Below are 21,267 nucleotides of genomic sequence, written 5' to 3'. Positions count from 1 at the left end.
ATATCTTCTTCTGTGTTTCACAGAAGAAAGAGTCATAAACAGGTTTTGAATGACCTAAAGGGGAATAAATAATGAAAGCCTCATTTGAGAAGAACTTGCACTTTGTTCATTTTAGCCTGCAAAAGTAATTTTGTTACGAATGTAACTATTCGTTCAATATTTAATTTCACAGCAATTGTTCATCCATCTGCTTGTTTACTCATGATTGTTAACCATTAGATGTCACAATGCTCTTCCCTAGACTAACATCTGTTTATTTCTGTTTTCCCTCCATCTAGTCTGTGGTCCCGGCATTGACATTGGTAATGACATCAGTAATTTTAAGCTGCTGGAGAACTGTACGGTGGTTGAGGGCTACCTGAAGATCCTTCTCATCGGCGACAAAAACAATAAGAACCAAGAGGTCTTCCGCACCCTTAGTTTCCCCAAGCTGACCGTCATCACGGAATACCTTCTCCTCTTTCGCGTTGCCGGTCTGGAGACTCTCAGCACGCTCTTCCCTAACCTCGTTGTCATTCAGGGGCGCGACTTGTTTTACAACAACGCTCTGGTCCTATATGAGTTGACCAGCCTGAAGGACATCGGCCTGTACAACCTGCGAAACATCACGCGGGGTGCCGTACGGATCGAGAAGAACCCTGAGCTGTGCTATATGGATTCTGTCGACTGGTCTCTCATTATGGATGCTGATTTTAACAACTTCATTACTGAGAATAAACCGTCCAAGGAGTGTGGAGATGTTTGCCCCGGAATCGTGGAGGACAACCCTCAGTGCATCAAGACGAACTTCAACGGAAATTCTAATTACAGATGCTGGACCTCCAACCATTGTCAGAAAGGTAAGAACTTGTGTAAAGTTGCCAGCTCGACAATTGAGTGGCTAGAAACAACTCCTAATTTAGGAGGTTCCTTAAGATAACAGTACTCAGAATAATTATTTTTCAGAATTCACTAGGGCCATCCCAGATGTTTATGAATTCTATCTCTTCCACCTTCCACGACATAGTGGCAAATGCCTGCCTTACATCTTAGTGGCATTTTGATGAATAAATGCTGGTGGCCAAACAGAAGTATATATCGGCTGATGTTGATAATTACAAACTTCCAAATATTGTCCGATTTATTGACCACCGCAATATATCGGGTCTATCACTACCTACCATGATGATAGGTTTGTTGCCATGGATACGCAAACGAATGATTTCTGAGCTCAATATATTAATCAAACAATTATTTTCCAACTGATGATTCGTCATCACAGCAATTGATCTAATAGAAAGACTGACCAATCACGAAGCGAACCCAAGCTCACATAGCTAAAAGAGTTTACATTCTTTCCACTGCTAACTCGTGATTCAGTTTCTGTCTTTTTTGTCGATCAGTCATTACATTAATCCTACAGTCGGCCAATGTGAAGCTGTTGTCTGGGTGTTATCAGTTGATTTTGGAGAGGTCATCCAGCATCCATTCCTTCCCTGAAGCCTTCATATTCTTGCTAATATATCAAACCAAAGCCTCGGTATTGGGAAGACCGCGAGTTTGCGGCAGGGCCTGTGTGTGTACTTTTGGAATTTTTGCCTGGCCTCATGTTACGTGGTCGAAAATTCGGGGGGGGGGCTGGTGTGTCCACACAATGTTGATGAAATAAAATCACGCAAATTCTTTTAAAGACATGCAGCAATTTCACTGGAGTGAAAATGGGTAAAGCTCGATGCAAAGAACTTGCAGAACGCTCCACAGGAGAAGATCTGGTTGTAGTTTTCCACTATTGTGGTCGTTTTGGACAGAAGGATGCTGCAGTGGCACACAGTTACTCTCTCTGACGGCAAAATACTTCAGCAGTTCCTCCCACTTTCCATATAATTACCTTGTTTTCCTTTAACACAGATGTTTCTTCAAGGGCTGCTAGTGGTTTCCAGTCGAGTCTGCCTGTGCTTTTTTTTTCTTCCCGGCTCTTTAATTACCCAGTCAGGATTTGTTGTTTAGCAGCCTTGTACTTTGCATTTCAGCTACATTTAGAGTAGATCGGGCGGACTGCAGACATGTGCACGACAACAGGAAATAGCCCACATCAAAAAGACTTGGTAAAGATGTACGATATTCGGAAGGTTAAACCCGGTGCCTGAATCGTATCAAATTTGGAATACCAAAGGCCTTTTTTGGATTTAACTTGCTTTTTAATAAAATATATATATCATTTATTCACTCTCCTACTGAACCTGAATGAGTTTCTTCTGTAGAATACAAATAAGATATTATAATATCTTGAATGTTGGTAACCAAACAATATTGACCCCTGTTGACTTTTATTTTACGGATGGAAAATACATAATTTTGTGTTCAACAGAGTAATACAGGTTTTGCTTTACAATATTCAATGATTTATAATGTGCCTTACAATAGAATTCTATTCATTAAAAATAGTTAATATTAGCCAACATGAACTAACAATAAGCAATGGGTTTTAATAATTTATTACTATTATCTTTAAAAAGTCAACAACAAATGTTGAAAATAACAGGAACTAGCATTACAACTGCATTTATTAATCTTCGGTAATGTGAGTTAACTAATTCTAACAAATGAAACCGTATTGCCAAATTGTTACCTCAAATTTTATTTAGGGATTGTTCACCCCAAAACAAAACTTCCATCATCATTTACTTCTCTTGTCATTTTAAACCTGTATGACTTTCTTTCTTGTGCAAAACACAAAAGAAGATATTCTGAAGAATGGTAAAATAAAACCATCAGTTGACCAGTGCAAGTCAATGGAGACCAACGGTTATGGGTTTCCAACATTCTTCAAAATATCTTCTTTTGTACTCTGCATAAGAAAGTCATACAAGTTTAAAATGACAAAAGGGTGAGTAAATGGTGACAGAATTTTTTGGGTGAACTACCCCTTTAAGATGCGAATTAACTTTTCTATATAAACGATAAATTGTTGGTCTTGGTGTTACTTTCGAGTGACATGACTTTCATTTTCACCTGGCGGACGATGAAATAGGCAAAACATTTCAAATCTCGTAACCATTATGTCATAGAGAGTGGTCTTCTTGGCAACCACAAAGCAATGCATTGAATCCCTCCAAACATCTTAGTTACCACGCAGCACTGCCATGGCAATAACCCAAAACATCTTTGCATTCTGCTAGGGCATTCTGCTGTTTAAATTTTCTTTAGAAAGTGTAAAACTGAAATCTTATTTACATTAATCTGTTGTCTCTGTTACTTTTTGGAAAAAGTTGCTCATCAGTAAGTTACATAGCAACACTCAGCAAACCCAAACACAACCTTTTCAATACACTGTTTCAATAGGCCAGTTTGATCGTAATACTGACCTCAGCTGCAAATGTCAAGTGGATAGGTTATTTATCGCTGTAACAGATGCGTCAGGGAAACATGACTCTGTTTGACGGTGGTGTTTTCATTGGCAGCAGGACACGTCTTCTATTTTGTAATTGTATCATGCACAGGAATGGCATGAAAATGTGTTTACTATGCTAAGGTCAGTTTATAAAGGTGTGGACCTCACATTGTCATGTTTTGTTGTTTTTGGTAGAGCAAAGAGCGTTCTGTTGTGTAGTTTTGCTTGATTTCCATTAGATACAAACTTGTTAGCTAATTATGAGAAACTATCCAGACTGGATGGTCCTTTGAAGGCAAAAGTACAACAAAGGAATTTGGCAGTATGGTATGTTGCAAGGTATTTTGGGAGGCGGCGGAGAGAAGTTGGACTCCTTGATGAAGTAGTGAGATTTTGGAGTATTTCACAGGTGACAGGTGAATGCTTTCTTTCATCTCTCTGTTTACCACGGTTGGGTGGAGACCAAACGCAAATGTCACTAAAATGTCAAGTGCTTTAGCCGAACAGATTACAATGTCTTGTTACATATAGGAAACTGGAGATTTCTTCATTGCTCTGAACAGCACAAGGTATTTGGCGTTTTTTTATTTCCTAAATTGTCCTGCTTTCTCTTTTATATGCATGTTAAGTGATTGGGTTATGTTTGGATGAAGAATAAAGGCCAAGAATGAAAACTAAAAAGTAGGGCTGGGCTATATACTGGTTCATACCGAATACCAGTGTGTATTTTTGTTATGATATTAATTTTTAAACCACATTACCCAGATTCCACTCAGAACAATCATTAAAAACCGCTAAACTTATATGTTCTAGGTTCTGGGATTCTGCACTTTTCCCAAAGGGGTGTAATAGCGCCACCTGTTGTAAAGCAGTACAAAAACTGATTGCCGTAATAACTTGTCTTTGGCGGGGAAGCATTTTTTTTTTAAATGACGAGATAACTCGTCAGTGACGGTGAAAGAGTTATAATAAATATATACATAAACAAACATTTTAAAAAAACGATCGGATTCCCCTCATATCTGCTCAATATAAGCGTATCATATGGTGTGTTTTAGTTTGAACTGTTTCTCTATATGCTATGATGAGAAATAAGGGTCAGTAAGAGGATTGATAGCGTGATGCTATCCCACATATCTAATTTAAGGCTTTGTTTTATTATTAAAAAATATGATTTCAGGAAATCATGAAGCCATTGTGACTATGTTAAACATAACAGACATCACATGCATGTTTTAATGGTACAATTGATACTATTCTGCTCTTCTGAAATAAAGCTCTTCTGATTTTGTTTTCAACTATTAATTTCTGGGTGGATGCTCCTAACTCTTGAAGTGCTTCCAAGGAAATAGTTAATTTCGTTCCACGTTCTCTATTTATTTGCTTAAATGTTAAGTATGCGAGTTACCTTCACATGCTATCACATGCATCAGTTGTTAAGAAGTCTAAACTTTATAGTTATTATAGGGGATACTTTCACTGTCACCATGACAGTATAAATGGCATTTTAAGTCAATCAACAGAACTATTTCTTCTCTTAATCAGTAGAAAATGTGGTTAAAAATTACCGCCATACTCCGGGAAATATTAATTAATATTATATTAATTTTTGATCATACCGCCAAGCCCTACTACAAAGTAGGGATGCGCCTAATACCAAGCTCATGTACTTTTCAGGGCTTGACATTAAAGCTTGTCTGGGACTTGTCTGTTTTGTATGGGCAAGTGAGAGATAATTTTACTTGCCCGACTGGACAAGTAGCTTGAAACAAAAATAATAATTACTGTGCTACGAAAATATCGGTCTGTACCATGAATAATACGAATAGGTGTATTAGATAGAACGGCGTGTATGTGTAAATTATGTTTGTCATAGTTGTGTTTGTTTGTGACAATAATCAATGAATCAACGCATTGAGTCCATTTAACTAGATGTGGACGCAGAATCCTGTTATTTAAATGTCATCTGGCTGTTCTGCATTTCTGAGTGAATGGTGTGCACAGATTAACACACTACACGAGTGATGTCAATGGTTTGTCTGAGTCTGCACTGTATGAGGATATAAACACATGAACTTCATTTCCAAAGTTGCTCTGAGAGTTTATTTTTGGAGCATTTTACTGTTTGAGTGAAGCTATCGTCAAGCACAGACTAAAGCATCTTCCCGACTACCCGTCAAAATAAAAGTCCCATTAACTTGAACACTCGGATGAAAAAATACTGTAGTATTTGCTAAAAGAAATTAGAGTATACTAGTAAACACTGTGCTATACTATAGTAAGGTACAAAGGCTCAATATTAATTAGAGGTGCTCCGATTGAGCAGTCGCCGATCATAATCTGCCAATAATCACTTTGGGAAGTATGATCAGTGGTATCTAAAACGGCCGATCCAGAAAAGCCGATCAAATGACGCAAAATTGGCGAAACAAATTTTTACACGGTATGAAAATGGCAAATGTTCACTTCAATATAATTAGTGCCTGAATTTCGGAGCAGCTTTGCGGGTTTCCTGCAGGTTCCACATGATTTACGCATTATTATCATGTAGATATAATTCACATCCATAGTATAACAAATGATTTTGCTCTGCAAGCGAGCAGCACCCTGCACACGTGTTTCTTGTAATTGATCGAGCTGGCGTTTTTACACGTCATTTTAAGTTACACCATTTTAAAGCATTAAGAACTTGAATCGCTGGTCTTCAGTCAGAGCACTCTCATGCACACGCACACACACACACACACGGCTCCGCAATCTCAAGCTGCTCGCGACAAACGTTAGATCGGGTTTTTTTGCGCAGCTTATTTAAACACATAAATGTTCAGAGACACACATGGGTGTGATTAAATGCCCGTCTTGCCGACAATACACTCAAGGAATAGGCTTATGTACTAACTAAGTGTGTCTAAAATATGCTTTTAATGTTATAGCTTCATGAAAACATTTGCAGACTTTTCAACAACATACACAATAAAGCTATGAAGGCAATTAAATTATTTACACTTATTATATAAATTCAAATTTTGCTAGTTAATCCAATGATGAGCAAAATGATTAATTGAATAGTTCTAGTATTGTATGCAATTTTTAAGTCATTAGAACATATTTTTCCATAAATAGAATGTATTCCATTCAATTCATTTTTTCATTTGTTCCTTGTTGTTTTTTACTGCGTTGCTTGTGGTTTACAAAATGTTCACAGAATTCTGCTGGGTGCTCTCTCTTTCTTTTTTTATTATTAATATAAGTGTTATGATTAAGATTTCTCAGTCAGAATTAAATATCTTTCAAATGTTTCAGAGCCTGTGTTCTTAATTTCTATATAAATTTACGTTTTTACACCATATATATATATATCGGATCAAAATATCGGCTATCGGTCTAATTCACATGGAAATAATCGGTATCGGTATCGGCCTGAAAAACGCACATCGGTCGACCTCTACATTTTTACACCACCAACCTCATTAGACATTTGAAGGTTAGTCACGAATAGGAGTGTGAGTAGTTTTCAATGTTAGCTAGCGCTTAGAGAGAATGGGAAAGTTCAGCAACAGGAGCGCCACTCAGCTGCAGCGATCGCGTCAACCGAAAATTGACCATTTGTAATTCCCCTATTCATCATTTCGTGTCATTAGAACGTGATCGGGAATGGACTGAACGTGATTGTGAGCGAAAGAGGGTACGCTATCACGAAGGGACGTGTGTTTCCTATTTATTAGCTTACTCTCAAATGCCTGGTCATTTTTGCTTGACGGTTAAGTTTTGCATATGCATCCGTCACTCCCCGTGTCCCGTGCACGAATACACACAGGGCGCTGTGGTGCCGTGTTACAGAGTTTTTCACTCATAAAATAGCGTCTTTTTGGATAAATAATAGCTTCCAGTTAGTGGAATAATGTCTCTCTGTGTTTTCTCTGTTCAGTGAGAGAGAGAAACAGCACATGTATGATCAAACCACAGCTTTATTGTCAGTACAAAACAGCTTTTACAGGCACCAGTCGTTGTTACTGATTTTACATATTACGAACATAAACATTTGCTTGTAATTAGATTATTATTGTATGTCCGACTACAGAAACATTTAATAAATCAATTAAAAGTCTAATGTAATGAATTGCTGTGATCACAGCCACTATATATTGTGGAAGACAAAGTGTTTCTGGGACTCGTGTCACATGCTGCTATGTTTTATGTAAATATGTTACTTACTAATATTAATTTGTTATTTCATGAGACTTTCTCTTCTCTTAATTTGACTACTTGATATAAATTGGTTTTATATATAGTTTTATAAATAATGGTACAGAGAAAGCTTCAAATAGCTCCTGTAATCGGTGATTGGTATCGGTCGATACAGATTTCAGTGATCGCCTCCAAAAATCCTGATCAGAGCACCCCTAATATTAATAACTAATATTAAAAAAGATGATTAAATGCTTGTCCAAATGTATTGCTCATTTATTCTTTGTTAATGTTAGTCAATACATTATATATGATTAACACATTTTTATTTGGCTTTTATTCAAATATAATCATTGATCATAGAGACATAAACGCAAACGCCACACTAGCCTTCTTTCTAGCATTAACAACATTTAATAGGAGCGAATGAGACGAGTGGATCATAGACATACATAGTGTTGTGTAGAGCGGACATGCAAACGTGCATCACACGCAAGGACTGTTGCGGAGACTTTACCCGGACCGACATTATATCAAACATCAACTTAACGGGAGCGAATGAAATGAGTGGAGGAAATCATAGATGAGCGTACCTAAAGACAAATCGCGTGCATTTAAGATGAGAACTGTTGCGAAGACTCTGTACCTCATCCTAACATAAACACCGTTTAAACAGGGCGAATGAAACGGGTGGATGAATTTATTGATCACCGCATATACATAGAGTGCAATGGTAAACATTGGAAGCATAAACGAGTATGCACCAAGCGCCTGGTGTGTTACTCAGACTGAAAAAAGAGAGAGAGCGAGAACGCGCAGCTTGTATCGATACTGATACGATATGAGTATTGGAACCATTTCTGATTTTTCTGTATCGATACCTATTGAAATATCTATATTTTTGACAACACTGCTGCAGAGTGGCCATGATGTGCGATGCATGTACATTTAGATCAAAGGTTTCCTAACTGTGGGTTGTGCTCCTAAAATGGGTAGCACAGGGGAATAAGGTTGGTCACTTTGATGTTCTGGTGCATTACGGTAAAAACTATGAACGTGGCTAGTGTCTCGGCGGTCTCTCATTGGTGAAAGCACAATAAATGTCATTGTTACATTTTAAAATAAACTGTTTGTCTAATGGACCACAATAGCCAAGTGACTTGGTGGTTCGTGACTTTCTAAGCTTACAAACAACATTAGCTTTATACAATTCATTACTCCCTGACTTATTTTTAAAACAAAATCACAACCACCTGTCAGCTTTGAGAGCTTAAAGTGTTCTTATATTTTTCGCCATGCTCGCTCGCTTCCGCTTACTCTTGGCCGTTGTAAATGACATGATTTAAAAAATGTATCGATACCGTAGAGGTATCACTATCGATCCACTATCGGAAAAAAAATATATAAATAATATAATTTATAATCTTTAATAAAAATCCATTTCTGCACAGCCCTACTATAAATACAACTAAACAATAAATGTAGTAGCGTTCACACCAGCAGATAAGGATGTTATGTTTATTCAAAGCTTGCATGTTAAAGTTTTGCATTTTAAATATATAATTGATTGGCTTTTATTGTTTAATCAGCTGAAAAAATTGCTCCATGATATCATCCTGTTTCAGTATTGTTATAGTAGTCTTACATTTTCAATGATTTATTTATAGTTAAGGTTATTGTTCTTGGTCTAAACGTCTCTTAAATTAAAGCAGCCCTCCAACTAGGGATGGGTACCGAAACTCGTTACTTTATCGGTCTCGGGGCTAAATTATAAAAGACCGAAGTATCGATAAGCTCTGACGTTAACGGTTCTGCTGTCGGTACTGGAGAAATTAAGAAAAACATTTCCTATTTCGTATTGCTAACTGACTAACCATTTCTAATTTGCGATAATATTAAAGACATTTACCTGCATTTTTGTTATTCGCAATCTCGCACGCGAAATGTCTGTCTGTCCAACACTACACAGAGCTCGCGCACACAACACGAAAGCTCGCGCTTAATAGAGTGACGTTGGCGGAGAGAACCAAACGCTCTAAAGTCTGGTTACATTTTCCTCGAGTGGATGCAGATAATGCCCGTTGCAACAAGTGCAACAAGACTTTTGCTGTAAGAGCGGAAACACAAGTAATCTGGCTAAACATATCTCTAAAGTGCATTATGTACAGACAGATAAATGCAAAGATTTCGACTGCCTGCTAGCTAATAGTTCATCATCCACGTCCTCAGGTACGTATGCTAGCCTAACATTGCATAAGATTTCTTTAAATTAGTATGTAATAATTTAATAAACACACATCACATAAAAAAAGCCTAAATATATTTCAGCAGTAGCCTAAATAAATCTTAAACATAAAAAATGCTATCAAAGTACCGCATGTAAAATGGATGAATAATAATAAATTATGCTTAAGAAATTATAAAGCAGAGCTTACCTAAAAAATTTATTTGAAGCGATGAAATACAGATATGTGTTTGTGTGTTTATACATATTTTGTCCCTATTTATCATAAGTACTAAATGCACAAACACACAAATGAAGGAAATATGTGCTACACTACACACATCATCACAAAAGAGAAGATCTCCAGCCACAACACATAATTGAAAAACCATTTCTTTATTATTATTAAACAAAAACAACAAAAAACACAAACAAATTTAGGACCACTTGCATTTTATTTTAATTCTCTATGAATAATAGACGGGTATCAGTCATCTTTTACCTGCATTAAGATATGTTAGGTCAACGAATGTAAAGAATAAGAATGTTTTAAATAGTAAAAAAAAACACAACAAAAAGTACCGATAAGATTACCGTTAAAGTACCGGATCGTTAAGTGGTATCGATAAAAGTAGTAGTACCGTTAAAACCTTAACGATACCCATCCCTACCTCCAACGATGTGTCATGAATTCTGACTTCTTTACACTGTTAAACGTGCTGTCTTCTCATGCTTAACATGCTCAACTTGTCAAAAAATGAGTTTGGTGTATTACGTAGTATTTCTGTGCTCAATACTCTCCACCAGCGATCGTACAGGTTTCGGAAGGTTTTTTCCGTATGTATATGTACTGTTTCGTAACAACTTTTCTTTGTTCCTTATTGGACAATTTTCCCGGAACAGCACACGGCACGGCCACAGGAGAGCACAAGAAGGAACATGTGCAATCGTCACTTTCACTTGTGTGGAGGAGGGTGAGAACATACATTTGTTTGTTTGTTTACTGCATTTGGCTGATGAATGTTATTTAAACGGTGGATATAATGCTGGATCTGGAGGTCGTTTGAAACTGATATGGAGCTGTTGGAAGTATGGCGTAGTATTTCTGTGCTCGATACACTCCCCAAGCACTCCAAATTGCTTCAGAAAGTTTTTGTACAAGTCTGGATCTCTTTTTCGTAACAGTGATCCTATTCCTTTTATTGGCCATTCTCCCGGAAAAGCAGGCCCACACGTCATCCTTCAAGGGAAAGACCACGCCTACACACTAGCGTGAGAAAGAGCAGCATGTCCATTAATGCCGCTTGACTCGGCTGACTCAAGTTTAGCTGTGTTTGTTTGCTAACTGCATTTCGGTGATGAATGTTATATAAAAGGTGGATATAATGCTGGATTTGGAGATCGTTTGAAACTGATAGATGGTGCGGTCCCAGCGGTAAGTCTAACTGAGCCACATGTGTTTTGTTGGCAATCGGTGCATATGTGCATAATGTAAACAGAAGGGATAATGCGTTGATGGGTTTTGTGCTCGTGCTTTAGTTCTTTCCCCCTGCCCGCCTCCAGCAGCTTGTGTTTTTCCGGAAATAATCGTACAGCTGTACTACTGTACGGTCATACAACTCAAGATTGAAATGAGATTTGCATAAACTGTGTGTGTTACCCCATCTTTAAAATGAGGGTGTTCTAAATTGGCTCAATTTTAGTTTCATTTGTAATATTTTTCTTTCGTTTCGCATAAAATGCTAAAAATAATATGGACAATTATGGTTTTGATATTTTGTCTAATAGACACTGCAAAGAAGCAATAAGTTGTAATGAGTTAAAGCATGGGCGTTCGATGATAATACTACTGACATTGCTTGCTTAAACGTTAAGAGCCCGTTCTGTGTTTTCTAAGAAGAAGGAGCCACGGTGCCGTGCGGGAGTCAAAGCACTCATCGCTTAATGAGCTGTCTTTGAGTGATCTCATCCGCTCCGCGGCCGGAAACATTCAGCCTCCTAAAGAAGCGCTTGGGGGAGCCGCTGGAGAATGGGGGCCTTGTTTTAATTACCGCCCATTTATCTGCCCACATGTAAAGGCTGGGTTTCTGCCTGGCCTGGCAGCACAATAGTGAGACTTCCTCTTTGTGTACTGGCTCTTCCAAATACTTCATTAACCTCATCGAAGAGTTTAACTCTGTCACGGTAGTATTGTGTCTCCAACGGGCTGCTCAATGCCGCGAGTTAAGGTCAAAGACACTGTCTGACCGTGACTCTATCTTGCCGAATGGCCTGGCAATCATCGAGGTTGTGTTTTTGTCAAACATTATTTCATGATAAGAGGTAGGAATATGTGATGATGCATTAAGTGTTCAATTGCTGCATGCTAGTTGTCGATGGAAAATGACACTCTTTTGCAATGACATAATTTTATATTGACATAAGTTTGATGATGGTAAGCTAAATTATTATTGCCATAATGCAAAAAAGAGAACTCTTATATTTGAAAAAATATATATATATTATATTATAATTATTTATTTTTGTCATTATTTACATTCTGATGTAATATAATATATAAATTATATATATATATATAAATTAAGATAATTTAGGGTGTGCTGATATATAGCTTACATGAGCAATATTGTATTAATATAATATAATATAAGGTGAAAGTGACCTATCTGTCAGTTATGGTGACCCATAACCGAAATGTGGCCTCCGCATTTAACCCATCCAGTTATTAGTGAACACACGCACTGCAAGTCATGAACACATACACATATACTGTGTCATAATATAATATGATATGATTTTAAAGGTCCAGTTAGTTAACTATATTAACATTAATAATGCTGTTTTTATTATTAATAATATTTATTACTATTAATAATACATTCATACGTGACTTTTTAGGGTAAAAATGCCTCTACTTTCCTTTGTGAGATTCACCCGTCCAGGCCTCTTGTTAAAAGTTACCGCAGACGTGTCTCAGCCTCTGAGACAAACTAAAACATCCGTTATCAGGCTCTATGTGTGTGGCGTCGCCGGAACAAGCGGGAAGAGAGGAATCTGTAGCTTTAAGTGGCTATATAATTAGGCAGGAATTCCAGCTGGCTTAGTCATCGCTGTACGGCGAGGATAAAGGGGAAAACCGGCACAGGGACGACTGCCTCGCTCTATCATTCTACAAGAATGTGTGTGAAAGTCACAGGGGCAGGGGTGGTGTTGCTGTGGTGATAGCAGGGGTCGGTTTCGCAAGAGCAGTCTGGGGTTCTGTGATTTTGGCACCGATTGTTTAACCAGTAGGATTCCAGGCTGTTGCCTAAACATGTAAGGAATGATCTAACCTTTGGGCAATGGTGATGGCTGAAGGAAGTTATCCTTCCTTTGTTTTGGGTAGGGGGTGCAAAAGCTTAATTCTGGTTAGGCATGTTATGATTTCCAGTATATTGGTTTACCGTGATAATAACATCGAATGGTTAGAATGACCGCGTCATATTTTAATTGCTGTTAAACCATACCAGTGTTACAACCCTGTCCATCATCAAACAAGATGATCAAGAGTATAACGGATGCAACAGAAACGTGGCTTTTCTTCATCAATTTCAGGAGAGTAAATCAGGAGTCCGGAGTATTGACATTCGGAACAAAATAATTCGAAACGTACCTGTTTATTCACATCTGCTCCTATCAGTTTGTGATGACTGTGCTTCACTTATTAGGACTTTAATTCAAAAATGTGCACATTTGTGGAAATTTAGATATACTGACACGTTTACTTCATATTTCTTTATACAAACCCATCAATTCTATTCATTTTCCATTAAATGATGTGATATGATGAGTTTGAAACTCTGTTCAGCTTGTTTCTTCTTACATGAGCGCTGTTCTGAGCACAGATGTCATGCTGCTTTCTCCTGGGTCCTAAAGCACTCATATTTTCTTACAACACACACAAACAGATGATTTGATGAATTGTGTTGTGTTGTGTTTATATGAAAATCAGATTTACTCACTTAAGGTTGTGTTTAATCTGATCTAGGAAACTTTCACATGTCCCCGACGTGCCATGACTAATGTTAATGATATTTAACTAGGGATGGGAATTGATTCTGATATTCGGATCCGATTCCGATTCACAAGCCCTCGATTCGATTCTCCATTCAATTATAAATTAAAGATTTAATGCAAATCCTATAGATATTTCTAAAAAAGATTACATCAGATTACAAGGTGAATTAAAAAAATGAAATGAAGAGCCACAAACCTGTATATTAAATTTTAAACGACACAGTCGGATTCCTTGATCAAACAGAACAGGTTATTTTACATTTAAGGTACAGTATAACAATCGAAATTTCACAAACTTAGTTGTAAAGAGGGGTTTCAACCGTTGCCTTTTATGTGAAGGTGATGTAAAATTCCACAACCCGAATCCGCCATGTCAACCAATGAAGGAGTGATATGCTCCTTGATGTAACATCCACCCGTTGTAAAAAGAAAAGTAACATCTATTGGAAAGTAGTTGCAATAAAATTCATGTTTTTGAATGTTCAGTGGTTGCGGAAATATGATAGAAAAAAAGACTCCTGCAGACTAGTAGTCATTCATTTCAGTAATTAGTCCAATAATCGCACATTTATGATATTATCATAATTACTTGCGTATATATACAAGGAAAAGAATAGTCTAGGTTTACCCGCTGAGAAAAAAGTACACTTCCAAATACACTTCCATATTACAGAGAAATGCTAAAACATAATAATAAAGTGTTTAAAATATAAATAAAGCACTTAAACGAACACATAAATGAGCCACAGCAACACCGGAAAAAGTTATAATTATAATGTGTTGGAAAAACAGCAAGGATACTGCCTGTGCATTTAAATAATTTGTTAACAAAAATACAAACTATAACATCAGTTACATGCCAAATTAATTTGCCAACAAAATAAACATAAAACACCCTTCTGAATAAAATAAACTGAAAATTTAGTTATTTTTAAAGGGAAAAAATAAATAAAACAAATAAATAAAAGAACATAAACAACTTTGTGCAATTCCGTGCAAACAAAATAAATAAATAGCAAGAACACTTAACTGAAAAATTATATTGAAGAGGGAAATTAAAGAAAACAAACGAATGAATAAACACAGCAAACGCCAAACCTTAAAATAATAATAATAACAGGCTACAAACAAATACGTTTTTGTACAAAACAACACAAACAAATAAAAAGCTTTTAAGATCTTTGCTTAAATGGTTCAGAACAAATATATTTCAAACAAAAGGTGGAGCAAATAATTTAAACAATACGAATACAAATCAAATGGAAAAATATCAGCGCAAACGTCCTTATAAAGCTGACGGATGAGGCTTGACCACAAACAACGAAAAGCTGATCTTCTTCAGTGCTTTTGTGGTCAGGCTATCATCATCACCCCTTACCAAATGGCGTCTCTTCATATATATTACCATAGGCACTGTTCACGTTGATCTTGCGTTGATTCTTTTGATGTCATACACTGACCAAGCTCCGCAGCCCCGTGATGTTTTAACGTGCATACTGACTGCGTGACGTCAGGTGAGTTTTTTTTGTGACAATATGTGGAATAATGTAGGGTGGAACCTGGTTCTTCCTGCTGGATTTCATTGGATTTTGAAAAGTAGGTTTTGATGTTATGGGTAAATTGGCAATATTTACATTTGTAAGACACAGTCTTGGCCTTATACAGAACGATTATTCCGTTTTTTAAAGGTATATTCCTCCCAGAAATGAAAATTCTGTCATCATTTATTCCCCCTCAAGTTCCAAACGAAGGACAACATTGACTAGTAAGAAAAACACAAACAACATATTTTGACAATCATTTCAAAAGTAATATGGCCATGTTTTCTGTTAGTGTTTAATTTTTAAAGGCCGGTTACTCATAAGAGAAGTTGCTCTCTCTCATGAAATTTTGAACACTGGAAATTCTACGAATAATTTAGATCAATTGACACCATGCATCCTTTGTGGTCTGTTTTCCAACCTCTTATCCGGCTTGCTGATAAGGCCAATCTAGCGTAGCAAGTGAGCAAGTGCGGGAACACGGAGGAACGGATATCAATTGCTTCCGTCTGTTCCTTCCTCTCGTGCGACAGCATCACATAAAGGGGAAATCAGTCGTTTCCTGTAGATGTACAGAGAAGCTCCGATTCATCCCACGTCTCATTCATGAAATGCTACCGTGATGCTCCTTCCTGTTCAACACAGAGGCTTGGTGGTAGAGTTTTCTATTCATACAGGCATCTTGAATCTTGGTGTACCATGTTTGTGGTTGACTTATGTCAAAGTATTAGTTTTCTGTCAGCTCGGTACAGCGGGGTGCTTCCCTGTCCAGCAGTTGTGTTTAAAGGGATCATCTTTGGCTGTGACGTTGATATATTTCCGTCTTATGCAGGAGCGGATGGTTCGATTTGATCCAGGCCCTCATTACGGATGTCAGTGACGATTCTTAATGGGCATAGGTGGCTGGAAGAGCTCCATCAAGCTGTCTGTGTCTTCTGTCTGTTAGCTGCAACAACGGGATGATTTACAGTGGGCCATTTATTTGAACCGATATTCAGGTTTAAGGGTGCTGTAGTTGTTGTACCTATAAGTTGACTGCAGCGTAAGGGCCTACTGTGATGGATGCTAAATAACTTTTTTAACAATTAAACAGTTAATTAGCAAAAGAGAACTCCATTTAAAAAAATTCTAAAATCATGTTTTTATTGTGTTGAGCCTGTGGCCTACTTCTATTTTACGTGTACGTGAGCGCTGCAATACCTCTCCGTGCCTATAGGGGTCAGGGTTTTCTTCTACTACCTTGATTCGGTGCTCAGGACACGGTTGCCACCTGGTGGTTTTGGCTCCGAGAAATGGAATGCGCATGAGCAACATGCACGTACGTTGTACGCAATGTAACAAAATTCCGGCAGTGCCCATACTATTCTGAGGACGAAATGTGCGTCATGCTTATTGCGCACTGTACGATCTCCTTCGCATACACTTGAATAGGTAACTATACTTCAGCCTTTAGTTTGCTGTATTATTTTTTCCATTATTACTTAAAAAAACATCTATAGAAAAAAGTATTATTCAGAGAATTTTGTTGATGATTACAGAATATTGTGAATATCAAAAACCACAACAATAAGTGATTTTACTGTTCCTGTACATCTCATGAGTAGTGCTGAATGTTACTTGTTTTAATGAAAGTGGTGACAGCAAGCGATACAGGTTTTTAATTATTTTTATTAATATTTAATCACATTAAGGAAATGAATCCAAATCATATTTTTTTAGTATGTGAAAATAAAATAAAATTGTTTTTAATTATTGTAATCTAAGATATATTTATGTCTCTTGAGTAAAAATAAAAATGAATAAATATTGATAATTAATAATAGTAAATAAATAATGAAATTATATATAAAATACTTTTTTATTTAAATAAATAAAATAATCAACTTGTTTTTAATTATTGTAATCTAATGCAATGAAGGTAGCTCAAAATGTAACTCATATTTATCAAAATGGTGATAACAAAAATGACAGTATCTATTTTTCAGCTGAAGCGAGACATTTGCATGTGTAATTTTTTAATTTGATAAAAGAAAATCCTTGTGTTGTTTTTGATTAGCGTAATATTAGATATATTTGCCTGTTGCAATTCAATAACTTACTGTGATTTGTTGGTAGGGCATGTATTTGTTGACAACTCAACCACAATCTCTGTTAGGTGTACAGAAGTGCAAGCTGGCAATTAAGGAATTATGTAATTAATTTGTGAAGTAGGTGAGAGGGCGAAGGAGGTGTTCTCTCTCTCAGCCGAAATATTCCACAGGTGAAAGCCGCAGCTCATGGCTCTAAGACGGATGTGCCTGCTATCTTGCTCCAATAAGGTCAGAGATTAATAGAGGATAAGTATTAGCGGTTTTACTGTTTCATCATCAGATAATATTTATAGCGGAGTAGAGCACGCTGTGTACCCTAATGCCTATTAAAATATTCCATAAGAAATGATCAGCAAATCATTCATTGATTGTCCATGTTGAGAGCAAGTTTGGTTTATGTTAATGTAATTTATTAGGCTGATTATGTATTTGTATTCATTGGCAACACTTGCGTAGTCAAGCTCATGCAGTGATGTGTGTTTTGCATACTTTAATATATGCCAGCCTTACTGTCAACCCAAACCAGTTTTGAGTGTTTATGCATGGCTTTGTTTAATAGCTCAGCACCTCTCCGTTCACCCTGCCTAATGTGCTCACTAACTCGAGTTGTGGACACAGTTGATGGAAAGTTAACAGGCTCACGATTGCACGCTAGCCTGCCTTTTATCTCTGTGTACGTTTAACTTCTTTGAAACTCTGCGCTTTTAACCTTGTGCCCTCGGGGGATCAATTAAAACAAATGAAGGCAAGTCAGCTAATATTTTATTCCACTGTTGAAGTCAACATTGGATTAGATGTGACCTGTATATAATAGAAAACACAGAACTATTACTTAATATGTAAACACAGCCCAGACAAAAAACAACTTTCTTAACCCAAAACCGTGACTGCTAGCATTAGCTCATGATAAAATCAACGCTTTGCGTTGATCTCTGTCTGTCAGAGAATTACAGTATATTTAAAATATAATTGTATTTTTTGTCTGTATAGGCTGTCGACACTTTACGCATTAGAAGTTGTTATCTTTAAAGGAATAGTTCACCCCAATACCCTCAAGTTATTCCAAACTTGTATACATTTGTTCAGCCTGTTGCCTGTTCAGATATTTTGAAGAATGTGGGAAACCAGACAAGTTTCGGGCACTATTGACTGCCATTGTAGTTTATTTTCCTACTATGGTAGACAGTGGTGCCCCAGAACTGTTTGGTCACAGACACTCTTCAAAATATCTGTATTGTGTTCAGCAGAACAAAGACATTTGTACAAGTTTGACAAAACTAATAATGACCGAATATTCATTTTGGATGAACTGTTCTCTTTAAGAACACAGTGGCTTTGCCGCTGTAGTTGAGTTTACACAGCTCATGACACACAGCCTCCCTCTCAAACAGCTCTCGCAGGTTCATCAGAGCAGGTGCTAAAGATCTCATGCCGGGGTCTGGCACGGGGGGCTGCCAACCCCCTCTGACGTGATAGAACATCACGGGGCTCTGCATAGCACTGCATGTTGTTTACAGTCATAAATCAGGTCTTATGTGCCATTGCTTCTGCTCTCTCCATTGTCTTGACCTTGGAGATACTAGTTTCGTTTATGCAAGCCTGTTTGCATTTACATTTGGTTATTGAACACCGTAACTAAATTATGATTATTCATGTCCGTGCAAACAAATCAAGCTTGTTGTTTTTTTCTTGGCACCTGGTGTTTTCCATAGACATCTGGTTACAGGAAAGTTTTTTCATCCTTTGGATGTTTGTCAAAATGTAATGACGACGTTTGTGCTGATGTCACCAAGCCCTTTTATTTTTAAATCACCTCTCACCTGTCGTAAATTCTATTTTTTAATGACGTAGTGGAGAGCTGATCAGAAACGACAAAAGTGCAGTCCTGATGTTTTTGACTGTTGACTATCTGGTATCAACCAAGAACATCATAACGTTACAAAAGAAGAATTCGGTTTCATGTTGACGTGAAAGTGTGTTAGGTAAAGAATGTGTAAAGAACATGTCCGGGTGTGTGTGGATCTGGAAGTCCCCTCACTCAGATGGTGTGGAGGTGGTTTGTCAATAAGCCAGGACGGCTGGTTAGCACCGGGCAATTGAGTGACAAAAATGCTATGTTTGACTGGACTGCTCACCGCAAACGTAAACAAACTCCAGGACCTTTAGGGGATTGTGACGCCCACACCGAGCAGATGAGCAGTGAAGTTTGGGCATAGATGCCCTCTTCCAGTAAACACGATTTGTTTTCCAGCTGCGGCTGTATAGCAAACATCACTGGGGATCACATCTTTCAGATTTGTCCTTGCAAGAAAATAAAAAAGGTTACTGTAAAAAATCTGTTAAATTCTTTGCACAGTCTGAGGCACCAGGGAAGGCATTTTCCGGTAAATCGCAAGAGGATTTGGTATGGTATCTGTGGTATCTAGTGCGTCCAACTTATTACACAAACAAAATCTTCAAAACTGATTGCTGTTTGCTTCTATTACACTTTGGCGTCTTGTGTTGTTTATCCTTATACAAGGACCAGTTGATAGAGGCATCTTTTATGAGATGCTAATGTTGGGTGGTTCACAACGTCAAAGTGTCCAGAAGTCGTACATTTTCATTTAGTAATAATAATAAATCGGTAATGACAGTTGGCGATGTGACAAAGTTGCGCAGAGCTCAGCTCCATGCCAATGAGTAGCAAGGTGATGCTAAAACTAACCACAGCGCAAAAAGTGGGGCTCATTATACTCCTGATGCAGGGTTAACGTCCACTACCAATAATATATTGACTTGGCAACCAATTTGATCACTCATTTCCTCTTGGAGGTAGGGTTGCCAGATATGCATAACAAAATCAGCGTAATGCCATAAAAAAGTTAGTCCTAAACTAGCCCAAAGGCCCCCAGACCAAATATCAGAATTCTAGATATGTATTTTAGGTATAGGAGAGACATTTTTTTCCATAACACGCATTATCACGATATAGCAGTTATCAAAAATGAACTTCATAAGCAGATAAGCAAAGTCTATCCACCTTTAACACGTATAAAAACAATCAGTTTAAAATTGCCTTAATTTCAAGGGAAAACAACAGACCTGGCAACCCTGATTGTAGTTCTGCAGTATAAAATAATGACACAGATTTTCATGATGCTATACCTTGAATTATTGGTATTTTTTGTGTAATATTCCGCATTTTTTATTATTCATTTTTTGTCTTGTCATGCTGTCAGTCTTTCACTATTCCTGTTGAATGACTTTGTCAATCCTGAGATCTGATTTTGTTGAAATTCATCAGACGATGGACTGGAGTGTAAATACATCTTGAAACTGCAGCTGTATATACGGTAACTCCTAAATGGTCAGAAAACATTTTGTCCAAAAATGTATTGTTTTATAATTTGCATTCATGTCTTTTGGTTTAAACTAAGAATAATCTGTGGGTCTTCAAGGTTAGACTTCATGACAAGGCCAGTCTTTGTGTTAAAGGCACGGTCTGTTTACTTTGTTGTGGAAATTGCTGTTGATTGCCAAAGCTTTGGCTGTATTGATCCGAGGACCTCTAGGATTCTCAGACAAACTTTGTATAATAAAACCCTCATTGACTCCTCCACAATGGAGAAACAGGGATTAGGAGAGGAATGCTCATCGCACAGCCCGGCCATATCTTCGGTCTGGCCTCGGCCTTATATTTTTGAGTAAAGTGGTTTAAGGAGCTCTGATGCATCAAACGTCTGTCATTTACTGTCAGTGCGAGAGGTCACAGTGACCTCAGAACTGAAGAAACGCTGCATGTATGGTGAATGGGGG

At 37.4% G+C, this 21,267-nt stretch overlaps 1 protein-coding gene across 1 annotated transcript in view; it reads left to right on the top strand.

The window, feature by feature from the left end:
• igf1rb (insulin-like growth factor 1b receptor) overlaps positions 1 to 21,267 on the top strand; it is a 73,350-nt gene that overhangs the window by 4,305 nt on the left and 47,778 nt on the right. Inside the window, exon 2 of the mRNA XM_056743750.1 lies at positions 279 to 839. Within this exon, the coding sequence (XP_056599728.1) occupies positions 279 to 839 (561 nt within the window). The remainder of the gene's footprint in view (positions 1 to 278; positions 840 to 21,267) is intronic.

This window comes from Triplophysa dalaica, chromosome 1, assembly GCF_015846415.1.
Source record: "Triplophysa dalaica isolate WHDGS20190420 chromosome 1, ASM1584641v1, whole genome shotgun sequence".
Taxonomy (NCBI): Eukaryota; Metazoa; Chordata; class Actinopteri; order Cypriniformes; family Nemacheilidae; genus Triplophysa; species Triplophysa dalaica.
The sequence above is the reverse complement of the archived record's forward strand: the minus strand, read 5'-3'. Positions and strand labels throughout refer to the sequence as shown.